This window comes from Diospyros lotus, chromosome 5, assembly GCF_014633365.1.
Source record: "Diospyros lotus cultivar Yz01 chromosome 5, ASM1463336v1, whole genome shotgun sequence".
NCBI lineage: Eukaryota > Viridiplantae > Streptophyta > Magnoliopsida > Ericales > Ebenaceae > Diospyros > Diospyros lotus.
In genome coordinates this window covers 37,843,613-37,870,649 of record NC_068342.1, presented here as the reverse complement: position 1 = coordinate 37,870,649, position 27,037 = coordinate 37,843,613, and the positions used below count along the sequence as shown (strand labels likewise).

General features: G+C 39.6%; 1 protein-coding gene across 5 annotated transcripts; it reads left to right on the top strand.

Annotated features, from left to right (window-relative positions):
- Nucleotides 1-27,037, top strand: LOC127801216 (serine/threonine-protein kinase SAPK10-like). 5 transcript variants are annotated; one of them, XR_008022985.1, is made up of 10 exons: nucleotides 1-559; nucleotides 1,736-1,810; nucleotides 1,927-2,028; nucleotides 2,110-2,163; nucleotides 2,269-2,361; nucleotides 20,517-20,609; nucleotides 23,383-23,487; nucleotides 23,570-23,668; nucleotides 26,087-26,409; nucleotides 26,523-26,669. XR_008022985.1 is itself a non-coding variant. In XM_052336132.1 (9 exons), exons 1-9 carry the CDS (start codon nucleotides 377-379, stop codon nucleotides 26,811-26,813), a joined length of 1,095 nt encoding a protein of 364 aa, XP_052192092.1. In that variant the 5' UTR covers nucleotides 3-376; the 3' UTR covers nucleotides 26,814-27,037. The 5 variants fall into 5 exon arrangements, 4 of the variants coding, with proteins under 4 accessions (XP_052192092.1, XP_052192095.1, XP_052192094.1 ...); XM_052336132.1 differs by lacking the exon at nucleotides 26,087-26,409 and having other exon boundaries at nucleotides 3-559; nucleotides 26,523-27,037; XM_052336135.1 differs by lacking the exon at nucleotides 26,087-26,409 and having other exon boundaries at nucleotides 411-551; nucleotides 26,523-27,037.

Genomic DNA, 27,037 nt, shown 5'->3' with positions numbered 1-27,037 from the left:
CTCTCTCTCTCTCTCCCCCTGTCTCTCTCTCTCCCTGTGCAAGTGAAAAAGCGGCAACAGCTTCACGTGTTCTCTCTCCTCTCTCTCTCTCTCTGCATCGCCGCCGCCGTCGTCGTCGTCGCCGTGGAGGTGTCCCCACGCAATTCAAAGTCCCAAAAAGAAACCCTAATCTGTTGACTGTTGGCGGCGAGCAAGTAAAGCCTTCACGGGCTCCCAACGCCTTCCAATCCCTATCTCCTCCAACAACCATCATTTTGTGATCGATCTCGCGCCACGCTCGCACCTAGGGTGTCGTCTCCATGAAATTCGAGCCCCTCCCTCTCCACCGAGCATAATTCGAGTTCAGAAGCAGAGCGGACAAGCGAAGAGGAGGAAGATGGATATGGATCGAGCTGCTGTGACGGTTGGTCCCGGGATGGACATGCCGATCATGCACGACAGCGATCGGTATGAGCTCGTCCGGGACATCGGCTCGGGGAATTTTGGAGTCGCGAGGTTGATGAGGGACAAGCACACCGGCGAGCTCGTCGCCGTGAAGTATATCGAGAGAGGTGAGAAGGTCAGTGTCCAGGATATTGTCTCTAGTTCATTGCCGTTTTGACATTTCTAAAGTAAGTTTCTCGTTGGTAAGCTATTATTGTTTTTCGTTTATGGTAAGTGAGGAGTTGGAGTTAGTTGACGCTTGTGTTGCGCTTGGTTGCTGGGAAATGGATGGAACGAGGTAAAATGAACATACAATGGCCACACCATCTCTACTGTCGTCCTGTAATTGGCTGTGCTCCATATTTGGTGGTTGGCAGTTGTTAATATTAGCAATCCCCTTTAACTGCTGATTCTTTAAAGAAAGAAAAATTGACAAACACGGGGAAGGGATACTCTATTCAGCAAAAAATTGTCTATTATTGTTCAGAAGAACAATAGCAGACAACTCAAAAGAGTTAATGATTTGTTATACTGATTATGCGTGTTTCCTGTCTACCCTTTTATCTAGTCCATGTTACATGGATCAATAGAATGAAAATGGGTACAGTGACTTAAATGCTCCAAATAAATTAAACTATGGTCCGATTTGTATACGATGAAATTTGTAAGATCGAATCTTGAGAGCAATTTTCATTTAATAATTACACATCCAATGGCACAACGTGTGTTGTCCTTCAAATGCCATAACACCAATTTCAAGCACACTATGCCCCGTTTTTAACAGTGATATTAAAACTCCAACCCTTTAGATTTTAGTTCATTATAGTTGAGTCATGCTTGTAGTGAGAGAACTTTTAAGAAAATAATTAGAATTAACTTTTTGATGACTCTGGATAGCTAAATTCAGTTCTTTGGAATGGAAGGGAACCATATTCTGTAATATATGCTCCAATTAATATTGGCAATTCAGTAGCTAAAATATTAGTTTCTTTAATGTATTACGATTAAGATGAGGGTGCAATTAGTTGGATACGAGGAAGAGTGCAAGAACTAGTTATCGCAGAGTTATTCCCAACAAGAGTTTTCTTTTTTTTCCCCCCCCTGGAAATTCACCATCTTACACCCTTGATGAAATCTTCACTCGATCAACTTAGAGAGTTGGATTTATTCTACTATTTACAATGGACTGTATGATTCTTGCTGGACATGCTTGGTTGTGATATGGTAGCTGTGGAACCTTATTGTACCCATTTCTTTATAGTATGATACAGTGACAGTTTTATTTATCTCTTTAAGAGAATTTGTGTAACAGATAGATGAGAATGTGCAAAGAGAAATCATTAACCACAGATCGTTGAGGCATCCCAACATTGTGAGATTCAGAGAGGTGTGTTTTTTATTAGAATCCATTTGTGTCTTGTGTGTGTGCATACTTGTTTTCTTCTATACATACTTTTCCCAGTGGAAATGAGCTTGAGTTAAATCCTGCAACTCGTACATTAGGTCATATTAACACCAACACATCTGGCTATTGTGATGGAATTTGCATCTGGGGGAGAGCTCTTTGAGAGGATTTGCAATGCTGGGAGATTCAGTGAGGATGAGGTTTTTATCCAATAATTCATCTCATTTCTTGGTTGGACATCCACATACTTTGCCTTTTATCTACATCTAATTGTTCTGCAGGCACGGTTTTTTTTCCAACAACTTATATCAGGAGTTAGCTATTGCCATTCAATGGTATTTAAATCTAAGTTCCCTGTCCTTGTTATCATTACTGCATTTTTCTTAACAATATAGAGTTAGTGGCTTATTTCATTTAGTCTTCTATATTCCTCCTTGAAGCAAGTATGCCACCGTGATTTGAAATTGGAGAACACATTACTGGATGGAAGCCCAGCTCCCAGGCTGAAGATTTGCGATTTTGGGTATTCTAAGGTACCTGTTACCCTTCTACCTTTCTGAATTACCTGTGTTCCTGTTGACAGATTCGCGGGATTATGGAGGGAATTGGATTACGATTTCGTGGTCTAATCTTCCCAACCTAGCATAGATTCTATCTTTAGTATTTAGAAAGAAATTGGACTGATTTAGATATTTCCTAATCTTGTTTTCTGTATTTTTGAATTTTGTATAGTGTACATCCTATCCTTCCTTATTGTTTATCTTTCCTATGTTGTATTCTTCTTCCCTATTAATAGGGGATGTAATATTCACTTCATGTGATAGAGAGAATTATTTCTTTGTTCCTCCTACATCCTTTAATCTATTTTTTACATTGTAAGAATGGAATTCTTTCATTCATCCTTTACCCAATAATACATCCCTTGTTATAGGGTTGAGGAATTGCAACATAGGGAAGATTACAACAAATGAAATAAGGAAAGATTACCTATACAAAATTCTAGAAAAGTTTCCTAAGACGAAATTAAGAAAGTATCCTAATTGGATTTAGAAATGTCTTAAACACAAGATTAGAACAACATTCAATGCTCCTACCAGATGATGAACCAACCCTTCCTTTTTCTTCCTTTTGTAAATCTTACGAGAATCAACACTCCCCCTCAAGCTGGTGAATGAATATTTATCATTCCCAACTTGTATATCATGTCTTCAACCCTTCTAGCAACCAGCCCTTTTGTTAGTAGATCAGCCACTTGCTTTTCAGATGGAACATAGGGAATATGGATCAGACCTACTTCCAACTTTTCCTTTATAAAATGCCGGTCTATTTTTATATGCTTTGTCCTATCATGTTGAACAAGATTATGAGTAATACTAATGGCTAATTGATTATCACAAAATAACTTGATTGGACTGTTGATGGTGATTTTCAAAATCCTCTAGAACAATCCTTAGCCATAACAACTCATATAAACCAAGGGCCATGACCCTGAATTCCGCTTCAGCACTAGATCTGGCCACAATACTTTGCTTCATACTTCTCCAGGATACAAGATTTCCACTTAGAAACACACAATACCCAGTTGTGGACCTTCTATTAGTTAGGGAGCTTGCATAATTTGTGTAGCCCTTAATATCCAACTCAGCACCTGTCCTGAACAAAATGCCCTAGCCTGGTGTTGTTTTTAGATAGCATAGTATCCTTCTCACTACCTGCATATGCTCCTCAGTTGGGTTGTGCATGAATTGACTTACTAGGCTAACAACAAATGCAATGTCAGCTCTAGCATGTGAGAGATAGATCAAGCATCCCACCAATCTCTAATATCTTCCCTTGTCCACTGGTTGGCTGCTAGTGTTTTCTCCCAATCTAATAGTAGGTTCCACTGGAGTGTTGACTCATTTTCCTCCCAGGAGACTTGTTTTTGTCAAATAGAATAAGCCACTTCTATTCCCAGAAAATACTTGGGTGCACCAAGATCTTTAATCTCAAATGCCTGGGCTAGGTTGTCCTTAAGGACTTTCTGTTCTACAACGTCATTACTTGTAACAATTATATCACCTACATAAACCAGCAAGACTGTCACCTTCCCTTTCACTGAGTGTTTAATAAATAAGGTATGATCTCCTTTACTACCTATGGATCTCATTGCCCTAGAAAATCTATCAAACTAGGCTTGTGGTGACTTCTTGAGGCCATAGAGAGCCTTTTTAAGCCTGCATACCTTGCTTGAATCTTCTTTATGGAATCCTAGTGGTGGTTCCATGAACACTTCCTCCTCTAAATCCCCATATAAAAAAGCATTCTTCACATCAAGCTGTTGTAACTACCACCCCCCATAGTATGCTGCTAGAGATAGGAGTATTCTCACTATTGTCATCTTTAACACAAGAGCAAAGGTCTCAAGGTAGTCTATTGCATAGGATTGAGTATAGCTTTCAGCCACTAGTCGAGCCTTATATCTCTCTAATGTACCATTTGCATTATATTTCAGATAAAAAATTCACCTGTAGCCTACTGGAACCACCCCCCTTTGGTCTTGGTACCAGCTCCCAAGTTTGATTTTTCTCCAATGCTCTCATCTCCTCTAGCATAGCTTGCTTCCAATTTTGATCTTTTAAAGCCTCATCAATTGTCTTTGGAATGGCAATGGTATCTAAGGAAGTCAAGAAGCTTTTATGCTTTTGGGAAAGACGATGATAAGAAATATAGTTAGCCAATGGATGTTGAGTACAACTTATAACCCCTTTTCTGACAGCAATAGGGAGATTCAAATCATTAGGAATAGAGTTAGAAGAAACCAAGGGTTGAATGATTTCAGTACTTGGGTTGGGAGTTGATGTTGATTCAGGCTGAGGATGTAGAATAGGCTGAGGTCTTCTCTTGAACACATAGGGAGAGCCTTTAAACCTAACCGGGGATGGCAACTGATTTGCTCGATTAGGTATGTCTTGCTCACTGGAGCTTGGTGAGTGAGCAGGTGAGATAGGCTGAGCATTCTCTTCTGTCTCACTAGAGCTTGTTGGAACTAAATCCAAGCTAGGAAGCGCAACACCTTGGTCACCGTACTGCATATTCTCCCCCTGGAGACCAAGACTAGAGGAGCCTAAGAAGGGTTGAGATTCAACAAAAGTAATATCCTTAAACACATAGAATTTTCTAGTGGAAGGATGGTAACATTTGTAGCCTTTCTAAGTTGGAGAATAGCCAATAAAGATACACCAAAGAGCCCTAGGATCAAGTTTATCTCGGTGATGCTTGGGAATATGAACAAATGACACACAACCAAACACTTCAAGAGGAAGAGGGGTATGCGGACCAATGTCAAGAAAGTAGGAGGATAAATATTGAAAAGGACTCTAATGGCTTAGAAGTTTAGAGGGAACTTAGTTGATTAGGTAGGCTACTGTTAGGATTGCCTCTCCCAAAAAATGTTTAGGAACATGAGTGGAAATCATTTTATGAAAGAGTGGTAGAACAGTACTAATAGCAGTTTTGTCTTTTAAAAGAAATATCCAAGTCATCCGAGTATAATCATCTATGAAAGAGATGAACCATCTAGCCTTAGAATAGTTAGGTATCCTAGTGTTATAACCCTCGGTTAGAACTCGCCATAAAAAGCTAGTTATTAAGGGGAGGGTGCCCAAGAGGTTGTAAACCCCACACCAAGAGCCTGAACTTCCAATATGGGACAAGTCTCATACCCTGCAGTGGACCATAACATACCACCACGCTCCGCAGCCCAGCGCTCACGACGACAGGCTGTGCACTAGCCACTGCCAGTCCTAGGCAAACGCTACAATGCTGGTGTCACCTCTGTCGTCGCTTGCTTGCACTGGGAGCCATAGGGTTGGCTCTAATACCATTGTTGTAACCTTTGGGTAGAACCCACCCTCAAAATCTAGCTGTTAAGGTGAGGGTGCCCAAGATATTATAAACCCCACACCAAGAGCCTAAACTTCTAATGTGGGATAAGTCCCATACCCTACAGTGGACCATAACAATATATTGTCTTAGTTATAGGAATAAGGTATGATGAGAATGAATTGAATATTCTGTTTCACTCTAATATTCCCCCCCCCCCCCCCTCTCTCTCTCTCTCTCTCTCGGTGATCTCCTCCCTTATCTTCTTCTTGTTCTCTCCCTCCCAATTGATCTCTCCCCCAAGTTCTTCTCTTAATATTCTCGATTTTCCTTTCATACCCTAGCTCATCTCTAAGGGTGTGACACCTAGATGGTCCCCAAACATTAGAATGAATTAGTGAAAAAGGACTAGAAGATAATTTATTGCTAATGGGATAAGATACTCGATGATGCTTTGAAACTTCACACACATCACAATGAAGTGTACACAGATCTAAAGTCCTAAATAAAGTAGGAAACATAGTCTTTAGTAAGGGAAAAGGAGGATGTCCAAGGCAGTAGTGATGAAGCTAGATGTTGGTGAGATCAGAATTAGACTGAGATGAACAAGCAAGCCTGGGCTCATCCCTTTTAGGAAAAACACTCTCATTCTTCAAGTAATATAGCCCATTATGCTCCTCAACAACATCAATCATCTTTCCCATGCCTAGTACCTGAAATTCACACATATGAGGAGAAAAAATAACACGGCAATTCAGTTCTTTAGTAAGCTAATGGATAAAAATTAGGTTGGTAGTTAAATTAGGTATATGCAAAACTTGTTTGATAGGAAGAATGGGACTAACAATGACCTTGCCTTGATCAGTTATAGGGATTGAAGTTCCATTGGCTATGGTTATTTGTTTGGAAGTTCCCAAAGGCTTATAGGATTCAAAAACATTTAGATGATGAGACATATGGTCAGTGGCCCCTGAGTCTAGAATCCATAAGTCATTCCTATCAGTTTGTGAAGTAGTAAAAGAATCAGAGTGGAAACAAGTACCTTGTTGTGCAAGAGAGCAAGTTCCATCTTGAGAAAATTCTTGAGCTTATTGATTTCATCCGCATTCAATTGATTAAGCTCTGATCTAGTGGATTCTGCCTTATTTGTGGAACCTTTCTCTTGCTCCTTGTTTGAGAGATAGGCCTGATTTTTTTAGGCTGAACTTCTGAAACCTCCTTTCTTATTTAGAACAACCTTATTCTCATGCAGTTTAAATCATGTTTCCCAAGTGTGCCTTGGTTTCTTACAGTAGGTGCACCACAACCCTTTCTGTTTTGAGTTTTTGAATGCACATCAAGCTTCCTTGATTGAGATTTAAATCTAGTTCCCTCTCCTTTATTGGACATCATGGTTAATCCCTCTGAACTAGATTCATTGAGCATAGCTATTCTCCGATACTCTTCACTTCGGACTATGGAAAACACCTCATTAAGTGATGGTAGTTTTTCTCTTCCAAGAATTTGGACCCTAACCTGATCATACTCAGTATTAAGTCCTACCAAAAATTCCACAATTTTGTCCGGCTCAAGAATATGATTAAGGGTGGCTGCATCCTTACCACACCATCTTAATATCTTGGTAATGATCAAGTTCAAGACAAAATCCATTCATCTAAAGACCCTTGTTTGGTGCTACTTATCTTTGTATTAATTTTAAAAACCATCTAGGCATCTTGTACTTTAGAATAGGTGTGCTTAACAGTATCCCAAATATCCTTTGCAAAAGACAAGAACATGCAATTTCTTCTTACCTTGGGTTGCATGGAACTCTACAACCATGACATGATCATGGAATCCTTTATATCCCACGCTGTGAATGTGGGATTAGAGGTCTTGGGGCCTAGTGCAGTTAAGTGAGCAATCTTCCCTCGGCCTTTTAGAAAGGTCCTTACTAGTTGTGCCCATTGTAGAGGGTTTTTGCCGTATAAGCGGTAGGAATGATGCATTCTAGGCAGCTCACTGGTGGAGGGGTTTCCAGTTGGCTGATCAAACGGAGTTCTCTCTCCTATTGTCATTGATGGAGCAACCTTAGAAATTTCTAACATATCTAGAGGAAAAGTTGGTTGAATTGGTAATGATAACTGGGAGGGTGCAATGAAGGCACACTAGGCTTTAGAAAGAACAGGTGGATACTATTGGCTCTGATACCATGTAAGAATGGAATTCTTTCATTCATCATTTACACGATAATACACCCCTAGTGATTGGGTTGAGGAATTACAACATAGGAAAGATTATAACAAATGAAATAATGAAAGATTACCTGTACAAAATTCTAGGAAAGTTTCCTAAGCTGAAATTGAGAAAATACCCTAATCTGGATTTAGAAATTTCTAAAACACAAGATTAGAATAGCATTCTGTTAGAACAGTAGGTTCTATGGCACACACCAAGAGGGGGGGTGAATTGGTTATTTTAAAAACTTGGTAGAAATAACTTGAAAAACTTTTTAATACAGGTTGAAGTTTTAATGATTTAAAACGTAAAGCATATAAAATGACAAGAGTGAAACAAGTGAGGAATTAAGGAATGCTTGGAAAGATAAAGATGATTTAAAGAACACAAGCACACAAGAACACCAATATTTATAGTGGTTCGGCTTAACCCAAGCCTAATCCACTACCTTAGCTCCTCACTAAGGATTTTTCAAACCATCCACTAAAACCCCCTACTTAAACCAAGTAGGTCCTCTAGTCCAAGACTAGGAATTACAAAAACCTCCCACTGAATTGGGCCCTCTAGCTACACAAGCTAGGAAGAAAAAGAAATGTAGAATATGAGAGGATCTAAGAGATGAATCTCTTAGTTACAATGTCTCTCAAGATTAAACAAGGCTTAAATGAATGTATTAACAATAATAGAATAAAGCCTTGGAGAGAAAAGTATAACAATGAAAGCCCAGAATACTGTAAATACAAAGGAATATAAACTGTAAGCTCAAATCAATTCATTCCCATCCATTCGCCTTCTCTTGATCATCTATGACATGTATATATAAGTGTCCCACGAAGTTGAAGAGAAATATAGCCGTTTGGAGCCGTTGGGATTTGAAAAAATAGCCGTTGGAACTTTCTGCAAAAAGAAATAGTTGACAGAAGAAATATATAGTTGACTATTTTTACAACTAAAGCAAGAAATAGTCGACAGACAAAACGAATAGTCGACTATTTTATAACACAAAATTTCAATAGTCAATAGACACATTCCAATAGTCGACAGATGCTGAGATATGAAGAAATTTTTGAAACTTATGAACAAAAATAGTCGACAGATCAAAAGGCATAGTCGACTATTTTTACTCGATAGTCGACAGATGCTAAAATAGTCGACAGATGCTTAAATAGTCGACAGAACATCAAAAATAGTCGACTATTTTGAAGCATAGTCGACAGAATGATCCTGATAGTCGACTATTCTATAGAAAATCTTGAATTTTCAATACATCCTTATTCGATTCTTTTAAAACCTCATTTTGATTATCTTGAAAGCAAGTTGAGATTATCAAAAGTATATTTTGAAACAAATCACTCTCAACAAGCAAGTTTTTCAAATCACTCTCAATCATACTCAATATTTCTTCTATAAGTTTTCATATCTTGCTTCAAAGCTTATATACTAAAAATTCATTTTCTCATTCATATAATCCACGTGATAGAAATTGATTTTTATATAGACATTCATCAAAACCATTTCATTACTAAGAGATATTAGATATCAAAATACTAGGAGATAGTTTTCTAAAATGAACACTTTCTAAAATGAACACACTTTCAAAAACATGTTCTAGTTGGTCTTTTGCCTTAGAATTGTTTTGACCAACGATTTCAAGGAGATTCTTTTTAAAACTAAAAATTTGACTTTGCAAATCTCTAACTAAAATAGAAAATCATAAATATTTTTGGTTTTCATTTTAACAATGCACTTGAAATTTATTTTGTTGAAAACCACCACCTTGATTCATGACTTAGGGATTTAATAACATATGTTTTTCATCATCAAAACTAAGCACAAGGGTAGAACATCACATTCAATTCTCCTACCAAATGATGAACCAACCCTTCCTTTTTCTTCCTTTTGTAAATTCAACGAGAATCAACATATATGGTATCAGAGCCAATTCTCTCGAATCATTCTTTGTGAGCCTTCATTGCCACGGTTGTACTATGTTTTTCCTTCACTATTTTTTGTAATCCCGTATGATGTCCAAAATTTCTGATACGGCTTCACCCATCTCAATAGGAGAAGCTATGCCAATCGAACACCCAATTGGTGGTGCCCCTACCAGAGAGCTGCCTAGAATGCACCATTCATACCACCTAGATGGTGGGAATTACCGTCAATGGTCTCAGCTGGTGAGAACGTTTCTGAAGGGTCGGGGAAAGATTGCTCACCTAACTGGTCTAGTACCTAAAGGCTCGGATCCGACATTTGTTGCTTGGGATGTAGAAGATTCAATGTTGATGTCATGGTTGTGGAGTTCAATGCTACCCGAGGTGAGCAAGAGCTATATGTTTTTATCTACAGCTAAGGACATTTGGGATACAATTACGAAAACTTATTCTAAAGTGCAAGATGCATCAGCTGTCTATGAAATAAAGACAAAAATTAGTAACACAAAGCAAGGATCCCTGTCTATGACTGATTAGTACAATAGGATGAATGGTTTTTTGCTTGAATTAAACCATTATCAGGACATTAAAATGGTATGTAGTGAAGATGCTACTATTCTAACCTCTATGCTAGAAAGAGATAGAATAATGGAATTCTTGGCTAGGCTTAACTATGAGTTTGATTAAGTAAGAGCACAAATCCTTAACAGGGAAAAGATGTCATCTTTGAATGAGGTGTTTTTTATAGTACGTAGTAAGGAGCATAGAAGGGCAGCTATGTTTAATGATCATAATCTGGAAGGGTCAGCAATTGTGTCTAACAAGGTGTAGGGATCATGGTCTAAGCCACAACAAGGTAAAGATATGTTCTCCTCTAAGCAAAACAAGGAGGGCTTATGGTGTTCCTATTGTAAGAAGCCAAAACACACAAGGGAGACATGCTTTAAATTGCATGGAAAAGAGGTTGTTTTGAACAAAATGGGAGGATTCAAGAATCTGTAGCCTAAGAGTCCAACAAAGATGTATCTTACAACTAAAGAACCAAAGGAACCAGCTAAGAAAGCCGATCCTACTGTCTCCTCAAATCTGGGAGAGTTAAATGCAGAAGAAATCATTAAGCTGAAATCCTTCCTAAAGACTCTTCAAGGAGGATCATGCTCTTTAGCCCAAGCAGGTATGTGTTTTAATTCTAAATTCTCTATTGCCTCACACACTGCTAAGAATGAGTTGTGGATCTTGGATTCTGGAGTTATTGATCACATGACTCCTAACTTGAGTGTGTTTGAGACATATAAACCAATAACTAGCTCCAAAAGAATTACAGTAGCTAATGGCAATACGATTCCTATAGCCGGAGAAGGAAGTATGGGTTTGAACCCTTCCTTAGGAGTAATTTTTCTGTTACACGTATTTGTCTTTGTTGTACCTTAGGCTGTTTTGATGTTGTACCTACAGTTAGTTATTAACTGAAGGGATGTAACAGCCTATGATAGGCTGTAGAAGTAGATAATGGTAGTTTATGAATGAATTTGAATTTTGTTTCCTTATGTTAATTCTTCTAATTCTCCCTCAATTCTTCCGAATTTCCTCTCTTTCTTCTGTTTCTCCCTTCCTTTCCATTCTCTCACTCCCAAACTCTTCCATAATTCCATTCTACATCCTTGGAAAACCCTAGGAACGTCACACCTGTCCAACATGTGCTTCATGTGCCTAGTCTTACTACCAATTTACTTCTAGTTCATAAACTCACTCAAGATCTTATTTGCCATGTGATCTTTTCTCCTCATACTTGTAAATTTCAGGATCTGGCCACAGGGAAAATGATTGGTGTTGCTAAGGCACAAAATGGATTGTACTACTTACGAAGGAACTGTGAGCCATCTACAGGAGCTCAACTTACTCTAGACTGCTCCTCTCAATCTACCTCTACCAAGACTGATGTCTGGCTTTAGCATCTTATATTAAGACATCCTCATTTTCATCTGTTAAAGACTATGTTTCCTACTTTGTTTCAGGGTTTAGATGTTACTGATTTTCATTATGATGTGTGTAAGATGTCTAAACATCATCGAGTGCCTTATGTTATTAGTAATAAACTTTTTTCTATTCCTTTCTTTTTGGTACACTCAGATGTGTGGGGGCCCTCTAAAGTTCCCAATTGTTTTGGGGCTAAGTGATTTATCTTCTTTATTAATGACTGCACACGAATGACTTGGGTGTACTTATTAAAAGATAAGACAGCCATCAGTGACATCCTACCTTTATTCCATGGAATGATCCTTACTCAATTGGGGGTTTCTGCTAAAAGATTTAGAACTGATAATGTAAGAGATTATTTTAATCACCACTTAAATAAGTTCTTTCAGCAAAAGGGTATCATCCACGAATTCTCTTGCGTTGATACTTCAACAAAATGAAGTTGTTAAGAGAAATATGAGGCACCTCCTTAATGTGACTAGAGCTCTCTTGCATCAGTATGCAATTCTTAAATCTTTTTGGGGTGAAGCAGTGCTCACTGCAACTTATTTGATAAATCAAGTTCCTTCTAAAGTGCTCAACCACCTAATAGAACCTTTCTTGTTTGATTGAATTCAACTCTTACAGTAGCTTCAGTAATGGAAAATAGCAAAGACAAGAAAGAAAACAAAAGAAATCAGGCCTATTCGAGAGGGCCTCACTCTCCAACAGTTTCTTCAACAAATTTTCCACCACCTTCTCTCTCCTCCACTCTCCCCTTTTATAACTCTCCCCTATTTTGTTTCAGCCACGTAAAATAATATTCTCCTCTAACCAACTTCTGACTCTTTTGCCCCTAACTCAATTTCCTTGGCTGCCCTTATCGCTTCTCTCCTTTTACGTCTTTGATAGGTAAGACTAATGGGAGTCCTAACAATACTCCCGCCCACAAGTTTCACCTTGTCCTCAAGGTGAAATTCTGGAAATTGATGTAGGATCTGTTGATAGGGTTCCCAAGTGGCCTCTAGGGGTGGCAACCCCTTCCATTGTATCAGGACCTCAAGGCTCCGTAGATTTTTTCCCCAGCCCAACCTTAACCCCAACAAGAATTCTGGTTGTACCTTCAATTCCAACTCAGCTGTTAGCTAGTCGGGAAAGTCAGCTATTTCCTGCACTGCTCCCTCCGCTCTGCGAAGCTGGGAGACATGGAATATCGGATGGATTGCACACGAAGGTGGTAAGGATAGCTTGTAGGCCACCTTCCCGATCCTTTTCTCTACTACGTCAGGCTCATAGAACTTAGGAGACAGCTTCTCATTCATCCGAATAGCCTAGGTCTTCTGCCGGTAGGGACGAAGTTTAACATAAACCAAGTCACCCACCTTGAATTCCACATCCCTCCTTTTTTTATCGGTTGTCTCCTTCATCCTCTCTTGTGCGGGCAATAGTTGGGACTACAGCTCCTCCAAAATAGAATCTCGTTCCATCAATTGCTTTTCAATCAACAACACAGTTGTGGTGCCTTTCTCGAACCTCAAAAGTAGGGGAGGTTCATGCCCATAAACTATCTGGAATAGGGTCAATTTCGATGAGACATGGAAAGAAGTGTTATACCAATATTCCGCCCACGATAGCCAGCTGCACCATGCCTTGGGCTTGGAGGAGGAAAAACATCGAAGGTAGGTCTCCAAAGTGCGATTTAGGACCTTCGTTTGGCCATCGGACTGCAGGTGGTATGCTATACTTCTTCTCAATTTAGTGCCTTGCAACCTGGATAACTCCTCCCAAAAATGGCTAACAAATGTTTTATCTCTATCAGAGACTATAGAACTTGGAACCCCATGCAATCGGACTATCTCCTTCACAAGAATCCCAGCAACGCTAACTGCTGTAAAAGGGTGTTTCAAGGCAATAAAGTGTCCGTACTTACTTAGGCGGTCCACAACCACCAAGATAGTATCCATCCCAGCTGACTTAGGCAACCCTTCGACGAAATCCATGGACACATCTTCCCAAACTCGACTAGGAATCGAAAGTGGCTGCAGCAGTCCACCAGGTGAGAGAGCCTCATATTTATGTTGCTGGCACACTTGACACTGCTGAACATATTGCTGAATGTCTCTCTTCATGCCCACCCAATACGCATTGGCGGCTACCCTCTTATAAGTCTTGAGGAAGCCGAAATAACCCCCAACTAGTCCATCATGGCCTTCCTTCAGCATTAACGGAATTAATTCTGACCCGTTAGGAAGATACAATCTGCCCTTGAATAGCAGATGGCCATCCACCAGTGCATAGTGGGTTCTGCTAGAAGGATTTTCCTGCAGCTCTCTAACAATCTGTTGGAGTGTAGCATCTCCTTTCACCTCCTCTTTGAGTTGGTCTAGCTGCACTATTTGGGGAATGGAAAGGGCCATCAAGGTGGCAGAAGAAGGGCGGCGTGAGAGAGCATCGGCTACTCGATTCTCCAATCTGGAACGATATTGAATCTCAAAGTCGTACCCCATCAGCTTCATGACCCATTTTTGACACTCCGGGCTAACCATTCGCTGCTCCATAAGAAATTTTAGGCTTCGCTGATCCGTTCTGATAACAAACCTGCGCCCAAGTAGGTAATGTCGTCATTTTCTCACTGCAAATACTATTGCCATCAATTCCCGCTCATACACCGATCTCACTCGACCCGTGGGGCTTAGGGAATGACTGAAAAAAGCAATTGGGCGCTGCTGCTGCATCAACATTGCCCCTAATCCCTGCCCTGATGCATCAGTTTCAACCATGAATTCCTTTGAAAAATCCGACAAAGCTAACATGGGCAGATTGGTCATGCCCATTTGAGGGATTGAAAAGCTTGCTCTGCCACTTCATCCCAAAAAAAATTACCCTTCTAGAGGCGGTCGGTCAGTGGCCGTGCCACCTTTCCATAATCCTTCACAAATCTCCGATAATACCCCGTAAGACCCAAGAATCCTCGAAGCTCACGTAAGGATTTGGGGCTGGGCCATTCCATCACCGCCTTAACCTTAGAGCTATCCGCAGCCACCCCATCTTGAGAGATGACGTGCCCCAAATACTCAATTTCCTGCTGCCCAAACTGACACTTCTTCGCATTGGCATACAACCGGTGGACTGTTAGGAGCCCCAACACACATCTCAAGTGTTTCTTATGTTCAGCCATATCCTTAATGTAAATCAGAATGTTGTCAAAAAATACTAACACGAAGCTCCTTAAATGCTCCTTAAAGACCTCGTTCATCAACGATTGGAACGTAGCGGGGGCGTTCGTTAGCCCAAACGGCATAACCAAAAATTAATAATGCCCCTCATGTGTGCGGAATGCAGTCTTAGGAACGTCATTAGGTGCTACTCGGATTTGATGATATCCTAATTTCAAATCCAACTTGGAAAAAATAGCAGCCCCATTCAACTCATCCAAAAGTTCTTCAATAACTGGAATTGGAAATCTATCGGGAACGGTTGCCTTGTTTAAAACTCTGTAGTCAACACAAAATCTCCAGCCACCATCCTTCTTCTTGACTAGCAACACTGGGCTGGAAAACGGACTCACACTTGGTCGGATAAGTCCAGTTGTCAACATTTCTCGAACCAGCCTTTCAATCTCGTTTTTCTGAAGATGGGGGTACCGGTAGGGCCACACATTCACAGGTGACACTCCCGACTGCAATGTAATCATGTGATCCCGCCTCCGGTGTGGGGGAAGCCCACACAATTCCTCAAAGACATGCCCGAATTCTGCTAAAAGCTCCTGCAAGCTGCCAGGAACTGCCTAGCCAACAACTTCCTCTTGAGTAGTTAAACTCCCCAATTCCAACAGCACCCCTTCTCCACCCTTTCTAAATGCCCTGATCATTGACTTCAATGTTACCAAAGTTTTGCTAAGGCTAGGATCCCCATACAGCGTGATAGTAGTCCCCCTTGCTCTAAACTTCATGACTAATGAGCCCCAATCCACTTGTGTTTCCCCAAGAGTGGCCAACCACTTCATTCCAAGGATAACATCCGAGCTCCCTAGCTCAAATGGCAGGAAATCTTCCACTACTTCCACATTTTGCAACGTTAAGAATACCCCTCTACACACTCCAGCCCCTTGAACAGCCATGCCCGACCCCATGATCACACCATAGCCCCTCGTTTGCGACCTAGCCAGTCCTAGTTTCTACACCAAATCTAACGCTATAAAGTTATGAGAAGCTCCACTGTCAATGAGAACCACCACCTCCTGGCCTCCTATTTTTCCTATTTTTCCCTTGATCTCCATGGTTTGTGGAGGGGTTAAACCAACTACCGAGTTGATGGACAGTTCCACTACCTCTCCTGTTTTGACGATTTCACCTTCCTCCCCTGAATTCTCCCCTGTTTCAACTTCACCTATATCTTCCTCTTCCCCCTCTTGAATTACCATCACCTGCAGCTCCTTGTTCTTACATTTGTGCCCAATCATATATTTCTCGTCACAACGGAAACACAACCCCTTAGCTCGTTTAGCTTGTAGTTCACTCTCGCTTAACCGTTTAAATGGGGAATTGTTCCACTTACCGGTATTAAGTGGCCAGTGAGAGGAGCCGGGAATGGTGGTAGTCAATCGGGGTGACACCACCGAGGAAGGAGAGAGCAGCACTCGTTGGTGGTTGGCGACTGGAATTGCAGGGGCCTGTGACCGGGCTGCGCCTGGACTGGAATGGCCCCCTCGCACCACCAGATTCCTTTCCTCAATTTGTTGGGCTAGGTCCATCATCTCCTCTAGCCCAATTGGCCTTAAAGCTCTCATCTCTGCTCTTATGTCGGCCTTCAATCTATTTATAAAATGGCCTTCCAGCAACGCCTCTGGTATGTCCTCGAGAGGAGCAGCCAAGGTCTCAAAACGGAGGCGATAATCCTTGACGGACCCCTACTGCCGGAGCGCCAGGAATCGTTCTTCCACCATGCCTTCCTGCGTGGGCCTAAACCTGTTTCTCATCATCGCCTTAAGCTCCTCCTAGCTTCTCACCCGTCGCCTTCGCTGTTCCCACTAGAACCAAGCAAGAGCTGCTCCTTCAAAGCAAAGAGTAGCGGAGTCCAACTTCTCCGCATTCAATAGCTGATTCACGGCGAAGTACCGCTCAGCCCAAAACACCCAACCATCTGGGTCGTCACCCTCAAATACTGGCATCTCCAGGCGTCGGACCCTTCCATCGGACCTCCCATATGGATCGAACTCACCACCAGCTTCCCTATGCCGATTTCCCAGCTCCGGCGTGGCCTCCCCAGTGAGTGTCGAACCCACCGGTATGTTCTTGCCCGACTGTTTCCCCTTCCTCCCTTTCTCCTGGTCCTCCCATCTCTCCATCAGCAAGCCAAATTATTCCATCATCGTCGCCATGTTTTTCTCAATGTTCTGCACCCTCTGGAATTCTTTTTTCATGGATTCTAATCCCATCTGTAGTCCCTCCATCTTCCCTTCAATCTACTGTTGATAATTCTCCATCCTTCCCTCCAGATCCCCCACTCTCTCCGAGACGGTCACCCCTATGGATCGTTGCTCTGATACCAGATTGATAGAACCTTTCTTGTTTGATTGAATTCAACTCTTATAGTAGCTTCAGTAATGGAAAATAGCAAAGACAAGAAAGAAAACAAAAGAAATCAGGCCTATTCGAGAGGGCCTCACTCTCCAACGGTTTCTTCAACAAATTTTCCACCACCTTCTCTCTCCTCCACTCTCCCCTTTTATATCTCTCCCCTATTCTGTTTCAGCCACGTAAAATAATATTCTCTTCTAACCAACTTCTGACTCTTTTGCCCCTGACCCAATTTCCTTGGCTGCCCTTATCGCTTCTCTCCTTTTACGTCTTTGATAGGTAAGACTAATGGGAGTCCTAACACCACCTCAGTCCTTTTCAGTGCCTTTCTTCTCACTTTCCTGAATTTGGTCTCTATACATCTCTTCCTCTCAAAGTGTTTGGGTGTGTGGCTTTTGTTCACATTTCTAAACACCACAACAACAAATTTGATCCTAGAGCACTTAGGTGTATTTTTATTGGCTACTTTCCTACCCAAAAGGACTATAAGTGTTACCATCCTCCCACTTGCAAATTCTATGTGTCTAAAGATGTGACTTTTGTTGAAACTCAATCCTTTTTTGGGACTTTTCTTTCTAGTCCCCAAGGGGAGAGAGTAGATGGGGACCATGCTCTGCCCAATTTGCCTAATTTGGACTTGTCTTTGGATTCTTAGCCCCACTCTACATCAAAATCTAACTCATCTACCCTACCTATTATCTTTGTACTAGAGTCCTCAAACGCAGGAGCATTAGGAGAATTATTATCATCATCTCCTGGTCCTTCTATTCTAGACCCATCAGTAATGCCATCTCCTGCCAGATTTAAAGGTTCACCCTATGTCTATAAGAGAAGTGTTCAGCCTATTTCATATGCAAAGCAAGGACCAACATCTACTCGAAGGTTAGGTATTGAACTATCTCAATCTTCTCTTCATTCTGAACCTATTCACAGTGATTTAGATTTGCCTATTACTGTTAGAAAATGAGTTAGGAGCTGCACACATCATCCTGTGGCCAATTTCATTTCCTATCATCACCTTTCATCCAAACACCAAAGTTTCTTGTCTTCCCTTGATTCTATAACCATTCCTAAGTCAATAGAGGAGGCATTACAGAATTAGAATTGGATACTGGCCATGTAAGAAGAAATGAGAGTCTTAGAGAAAAATCATACTTGGGAGATGGTGCCTAGATCGAAGGAAATTCAACCTATAGGTTGCAAGTGGATGTTTAATGTGAAGTATAACGTAGATGGTACATTAGAAAGGTATAAGGCTTGATTGGTACTTAAGGAATATACACAAACTTATGGCATTGATTATTTGAAAACATTTGCACCCGAGTCAAAAATGACTACTGTTAGAATCTGGCTAGTTGTTGTGGGTGGAAATTGATGCAATTGGATGTGAAAAATGCCTTCCTACATGATGATTTAGAGGAGGAAGTCTTTATGGAGCCACCTTCGGACTTCACTAAAGATGTATCAAACAAAGTTTGCAAATTGAAAAAGGCTCTTTATGGGTTACAGCAATCCCCAAGGGCCTAGTTTGTCAGGTTTTCAAAGGCTATGAAGCAAATGGGATATTGGCAAAGTAGGGGAGATCATACTCTGTTTATTAAGCGTTCTAAGCAGGGTAATCTTATAGCTTTACTTGTGTATGTAGATGACATTATTGTCACCGAGAATGATATTGATGAACAACATCACCTGAAGGAGAATTTGGCCCGAGAATTTGACATAGGACCTTGGCAAGCTTAAGTATTTCTTGGGCATAGAAGTAGCCTACTCTAAGGACCGTATCTTTCTTCCCCAAAGAAAATATACCATGGATTTATTGGAAGAAACTGGATTGTTAGGTGGCAGGACAATTGGTACTCTATTAGAACCAAATCCCAAGTCGGGAAAATTTGATGGTTCAATGGTAGACGGAGGGAGGCATCAAAGGTTAGTGCGCCGGTAAATCTACTTATCTCACACAAGGCTTGACATTGTTTTTTATGTTAGCTTGGTGAGCCAATTTATGAATGATCCAATTGAAGAACATATGCAAGCAGTGAGGAGAATCCTCCATTACCTAAAGACAACACCAGAGAAAGGTCTTTTGTTCAAATCAAGAAAAGAATTGGATGTTACAGGATACACAGATGCTGATTATGGAGGTTCTCTTGTGGATAGAAGATCTACTACGGGCTATTGTGTATTCTGAGGAGAAAATTGGTGTCTTGGAGAAATAAAAAGCAAAATGTAGTGGCCCAGTCTAGTGTAGAAGCCGAGTTTCGAGCAATGGATTTTGGTTTGTGTGAACTATTATGGTTAAAAATTGTGCTAGATGATCTACAAATCCCTTGTTATGGTCCAATGAAGTTGTTTTATGACAATCAGTCAGCTATTAGTATTGCACATAATCTAGTGTAACGTGACTACACCAAATATGTTGAGATTGATTGCCATTTCATCAAGGAAAAGTTAAGAGGCTAGAGAAATCTACATATCCTTTGTTACTTCAGAAAATCAGCTAGTTGATCTATTAACAAAGGGTGTTCCTATCAAAAGGTTTGAAGAGGTTATAGGCAAGTTGAGAATGAAAGATAAATATTCACCAACTTGAGGGGGAGTATTGAAAGATTCACAAGATTATGGAGGGAATTGGATTACGATTTTGTGGTCTAATCTTCCCAACCTAACATAGATTCTATCTTCAGTATTTAGAAAGATATTGAACAGATTTAGATATTTCCTAATCTTGTTTTCTGTATCTTTGAATTTTGTATGGTGTACAGCCTATCCTTCCTTATTGTTTATCTTTCCTATGTTGTATTCTTCTTCTAATATTCAGTTCATGTGATTGAGAGAATTATTTTCTTTGTTCCTCCTACATCCTTTAATCTATTTTTTACAGTTCCTGATAAGCTCCTGTGATTCGACTTACTTCAGATTATTGCATGCGTGCATTTTTCTATGCATCTGAACACCCCCCCCCCCCCCAGAAAAAAAATAAATAAATAAATAAACCAACCACAAAAGAAACAAAGAGGGAAGAAAGATGGGTACCTTGCATATGAAGCAATATTAGACTGCAATTGATGTGATTTTAATCATCTGATTTCTTCATTTTTTGGATATTACTATGGTGATTTTGACTCTTGTTTTTATCAGTCCTCAGTGCTGCATTCACAACCAAAATCAACTGTTGGCACCCCTGCTTATATAGCTCCTGAAATCTTACTTAAAAAAGAATATGATGGCAAGGTAAGTTCTCTCTTGTTACTTTATTGAAACATGGATATAAAGAACTTGAATTAATTACTTTTTTATATTCATATAAAAAATATAGTTAGCAGCTTCAACTCAAGCATAGCAATATTATTTTCATTTTCTATGGTTGGCTTATAAATTAAAGTTTAAGGCTGTTATGGTGATTGTCTGGCCATCCTTTTACTTTGGGAACTTATGTACAATGAGATAATGTAGCTGGTCTGGTTTACTTTAGCTGGATGGTAATCCAAATACAAACTGAGTGATGATACTAGATTTTCTCTATTGAGAAAATTGTTCCATTAGTTGTGGTCAAGGAATAAGGATACATAATACTTTAGAGGTACGATTCAGAGAAATCTCTTATTATACTAAGTTGTCAACTTCAATATGAACATCTGTGAAGGAAATATCTGCTGCTATTTTATGTTGTCAACTTCAATGTGCTCATTCTGCAAAGGGCATGGATTACCAGGAGTGGTTCATCAGCATTGACTGGAGGAAATATTATATGCTATTGGTTAAATTCTCTTCCCGTCCCCCACCCCCTTCCTTTGCCATTAATTTATTTGTTTTGTATATTCCTTTTATTGTTATGTTTTGTTGGCAATGGAAGGTGATTGACTACACATATTTGAAGACTGGAGAAGTTTTGTAAGATCTATCTTTGAACTATAAGCACAGTGATAGTTTTAATTTTGGTTTTTGTAGAAAAGGGGTTATGATGGTTGGGACAGTTAAGCAAAGATTTTGGTGTTGGAGATAACATCAATAAAGGTTCAAACTCAATGATGAGTTAATGCATGGTTAAAAGAAAAATCAAGCAAGGAATCAGTCACATATTCTTTTGTATTGTTCTGTATTAACTGATATTTGGAATTTGATGTTGTCCTTGTTAGAGTTATGCCCTAAGAGATGATGATGTTTTGGGATGTATCTTTGTACTAAATATAATTTCCAATTATTGAATTGTTAATTTTAAAGGCATGATTTATCTGTCATGTTATGATTATGTTTTTCTCTGGTAAAGTCCAAAGAAATAAAGATAGGAAAATTGATTCTCAAAAGCTGAGAATTGGAGACTAATCTTCTGAAATAATTTATTTTGTAGAATGTTCCTAGTCATAGGATTATTGATTGGTCATTATTGATAATTTGGACAGACAACACATGCCATGTTTTCTTATTTAGAAAATGATGAGTCTCTGTCCTTCAGTATGGTGAGACTAGGACAAGCATGTGGTCCTTGTTAGAGAACAAGTTCATTGAACTTCACCCGAATTAAGAACACCTAAAATGGAAGCATGTCTGTATGCAAATTAGTTCTTAGTTACACTTGTATGTTGGGGTTTGGGGGGCAATGGATTATGCTGTCTTCCATGCCAGCTTTCTTACTGCAGGGGTAGCAACTACCCTGGTGAAGAGACTTAAGAAGTGATTTGTAATGCTTCTATGTGCCATGTGGAGCACGTAGTGAGAGAGAACCCGTTGGGGCTTTTGTAGGAACCGAAACCACACTTTTCTATATAAGAGAATCACCTTGCTTCCCCTTTTTGTCTCTCTTGAACATTTGGTTCTTGTTCTTTTTGTCTATACTCTCTTTGTTTTGTTTTTGATGACTTATATATGGCTATACATTAATAGGCATTTGTTCACAAGGATCCGACCCTTCCTGTGGGGGATTTATGTCCATCATTTATTCTTGGCCAGTAGCATCTGGAAATAAATCTAATAAAGATGAGAGATTGCAAGAGGAGAAACGAAAAAGGGAAGGCTAGGAAAATATATTTTGAGTTCTTAGGTAATCATGCCTAAGGAATTGTTCACACAGAGGGTAGAATTTTTCTTCATTCATTGATTGAACTATAGAGGTCAAATACATAACGTATGAATTGACTTAACAGCACAAGTAATACATGGTTTCTTGGATTCAACTGAGACTAGTCTAGTTTTTGGGCTTGCTCCAACACATAAAATTGACCCACGTGCAGCTTACTGAAAATCACAAAATTCCCTGATAAAATAACAGAATTAAGGAAAACAGGGTCATCAGAAGAAAAATTGAAATGCTTAACTACATAACGATATTTGTTTTCGAATCCACTTTGCCCCTTCTTTTATAGGATTTTCCATACTATTCATACATGATTAGTCCATTTCCAGCAAAATGAGGTGGTTTTGGTAGATTAAGTTTCCCATTGGCGTGTCTTTACGCAATAATTTGGCTCCATGAGAAAGTAGTGGGATTAAGTTTCATACTTCCTGTCTTGTATATGTTTCTGGGTGATGAATTGTGGGAAAAATATATAGATGTTCTGGCAGAACAGTTTTTGCTATGTGGTAACTTACAAAGACAAGTTTAAAAGATTAACTTCACAATTATCACTGGTAACAAGGTCAGCTTCAAAGTGAGGGGATTATCCATTAACTTGACTTCCATCTTATGATCTGACAGCATTTTTCACAATTATCACTGGTAACAAGGTCAGCTTCAAAGTGAGGGGATTATCCATTAACTTGACTTCCATCTTATGATCTGACAGCATTTTTCTGGACAGTTCTATAGTTTTATGATGCTGGTGTTATAGAGGATGAATTGGATTGATACTTCGATGTTTTACAGTAGTCATGTGATCATCAAAGCATGGATATCAATTTGTGATCCTTTATACATTCACCATGCACTGTTATTTATGTTTGTAAATATTTGTCCTTTTCAATGTAAAAGAATTGCTAATATTTTACTGGGTTTAATGTGACATTGTAGATAGCAGATGTGTGGTCTTGTGGGGTTACCTTGTATGTCATGCTGGTCGGTGCATACCCTTTTGAGGATCCTGAAGATCCTAAGAATTTCCGCAAGACAATACAAGTAATTCACTGCATTTTCTATTACTGTAGGTAATACAACAAAATTGGATTTTTTGAACTTTTTTTTTTGGCCTTTGGTGCAGCGCATTTTGAGTGTTCAATACGCTATCCCTGACTATGTTCATATATCCCCCGAGTGCCGTCTTCTGATCTCAAGGATTTTTGTAGCTGATCCGGCACAGGTCAGTTGCTATTATTCATTGATACCTGATTTCTGTTTGTGTTGTGTGAAAAGGGTTCTTTCGAAGAGAACCATTAGAGAAGTGCCAGCCACTACTTTAGACACAAGATGATAGTACTGGCAAATTGGAGGATTCACATACATAACATGCATAATCAGAAAATTGAACTCATTGGTGTCAGCAGATAAATCTTAATGTGATATCCCAAACTTTGGTTTCTCCCTTCACCCTGCTGTAAGAACACTAAATGTAATGGTGTTTCTTGAATATAGCACTTAAATCAGAGCAGATCAAGGATCCATGTAAACAGATTGAGACGATATGGGGTGTAACAATTGTAGCAAGCAAAGACTACATGCCCCTTTGGTTTATTCTCTATTTATAACCTCATAAATTATAGCTTAGGAATCTTAAACAAAAAGAAAGAGTACAAAAGTTAATACAAAAGTCATCAATAACAACTCATATACAAAAGTCATCCTAATTAATACAAAAGTCATCATTGATTGCCTCCATAGAATCTTCCATTTACAGCTGTAACAGTTGTTTACTGCCTTTTCCCTTTATTTTCCAACCATAAGATTAGGAGATAAATCCAGCTGTTACTTGAATTATCCTTTTGAGTAAATTGTGATATTTCCAACACTCCCCCTCAAGCTGATGAGTGAATATTCTCCATTCCCAGCTTGCATGTAATTTCTTCAAATCTAGTTGTAGGAAGACATTTTGTGAAGACATCTGCCCACTGATTATTTGAAGAGACATATGGTGTGGTGATGAGGCAATTGTCTCGTTTCTCTTTGATGAAATGTCGGTCAATCTCTATATGTTTAGTTCAATCATGCTGCACTGGGTTATGTGCTATGCTTATTGCTGACTTGTTGTCACAATATAACCTCATAGGTTCTGCTCTTTTTAATCCCAAATCATTGAGAATAATTCTCAGCCATAACAACTCACAAATTCCATGAGCCATTGCTTTTAGTTCTACCTCAACACTAGATCTAGATACCACAGCCATAACAACTCACAAATTCCATGAGCCATTGCTTTTAGTTCTACCTCAACACTAGATCTAGATACCACTGACTGTTTTTTACTCCTCCATGAAACAATATTTCCTCCAAGAAATATACAATAACCTTTAGTAGATCTTGCTTTTGTTGCAGCTGGTGTGGATTTGTTTATTGCCATAGCAGATCCAGCAAATGTTGGTGAATCAAGCATGACAAAGCATCGTGTCTCTTCTCCTCGAACAATAGAGAATACTTCTGAAATAGAAGGCATAAGATCATTTCCTAAAATCTGCACTCTTACTTGGTCATACTCTAGGTTAAGACCAACAAGAAAATCAAATATTCGATCTCTCTCCACAAATGCAGAGTGAGTTTGAGTATCTTCTGAGCAAATCATTGTCTTATTTTGGTAATGATCGATCTCAGACCAAATACTAGTAAGAGTGTTATAATAATCAATCACTGTCATCCCTCCTTGCTTCATAGCAGCAGCCTTGGTCCGCAACTCATAGATAACTGCTTCATCTTGCTTCATTGAATAACTTTTGCGGAGAGTCTCTCAAATATCGTGAGCAAAAGATAGAAACATGCAGTTTCTACTTATTTCTGGTAGCATGGAATTCCAAAGCCATGACATAATCATAGCATCTTCTTCATCCCATGCCCCAAATCTTGGATCGGTAGAGCTAGGGCCCTTGCCGGTTAGGTGAGATAGTTTTCCACGCCCCTCTAGATAGGTAGAGACGACTTGAGACCTTTGTAGATAATTCTTTCCACGGAGTTGATAAGCTGAATTGATAGGATGGAGATCACTATGAGAGCCAGGTGTATTTTCAGTAGGCTGAGAATTACCCAAGAAATCAATGGGTTGATCCTCTACTGGAAGATCATATGGATTTGGAGTGATTGCATAAAAAATTATATATATGATAGTGGCGGTATCTGCTAAATAGATGCAGTGATGAAGACTGACAAACCAAAAAAAGATTGAAGGGTCGAAGGTAGTGGTTTGAACAGCAATGAAGGTTGTAGCAATACCAAAAAGCCTTAAGGATGGCGGTCGGAAGAATTAGAATTCCAAAAAAAAAGGCTTTGATACCATGTAACAATAGTAGCAAGCTAAGACTACTTGCCCCTTTAGATTCTCTATTTATAACCTCATAAATTACACCTTCAGAATCTTAAACAAAAAGAAAGAATACAAAAGTTATCAATTACAATTCATATACAAAAGTCATCCTAATTAATATAAAAGTCATCCTTGATTGCTTCCATAGAATCTGTCATTTACAGCTGTAACAGCTATATGTTGCCTTATCTCTTTATTTTCCAACCATAAGATTAGGAGATAAATCCAACTTTTACTAGAATTATCCTTTTGAGTAAATTGCGATATTTCCAGGGGCAATAAGGATTATTACTACAGTGACTTGACTCTGAAGTGGCCAGTAGGGAGGTCAGAAGAGTGTTAGTTTAAGATTGAGATTTTCCTGATGCAAAGTTCAACGCCTGATAATGGTGAGCTGAAAAAAATCCAGTTCCAGGAAAAAATAAAACCCTCTTCCGCAGATTAATATGGAAAGGTGTTTCAGGATGTAAGTATCTGTGATAGCTCATCAAGTACTCATTTGGTAATAAAGCAGCTGTGACAAAGTGTAGTCACCCTTATCTGATACACTTCCCTTCCCCGTTAGCCTTTTTGATGGGCATGTCAATAGGAGCAGGGTAAGGTGCTGAATCATGGATTTTTTGAGTTTGCCCTCCTATTTTATCTCTTAAGCAGTAATTAGGTTTCAAAGACCTGGTTTTAACCTCATTAATTCTATTGAATTCAACAGAGAATAACCATTCCCGAGATCAGGAACCATGAGTGGTTCCTAAAGAACCTTCCGGCGGACCTGATGGATGAAAACAGCAGCAACCAGTATGAAGAGCCTGATCAACCTATGCAGAGTATCGATGAAATCATGCAGATAATTGCAGAGGCAACCATACCAGCTGCTGGGAACCAGAGTCTCAGACAGTATCTGACTGGGAGCTTGGATATCGACGATGACATGGAAGAGGACTTGGATACTGATCCAGACCTTGACATAGATAGCAGCGGAGAAATTATCTATGCGATGTGATAGCCAAACATGCCTACCAGGGTTGAGAACACAGGCATAGCGGATGAATTTATTTCCTGTATCTTGTGTTGTATATTTGGGTGTGAAAGCTAGTAGGAGCAAAGTCGTTACCCTTTCCTGCTGGCATGTTTGCACTGTTATGTACCAGTGGCACGGTTGTGTAAACCATATAACCCAAAAATGCTCTCTTTCTTAGAAGTTCATAACTGGCTGCATTACACTCT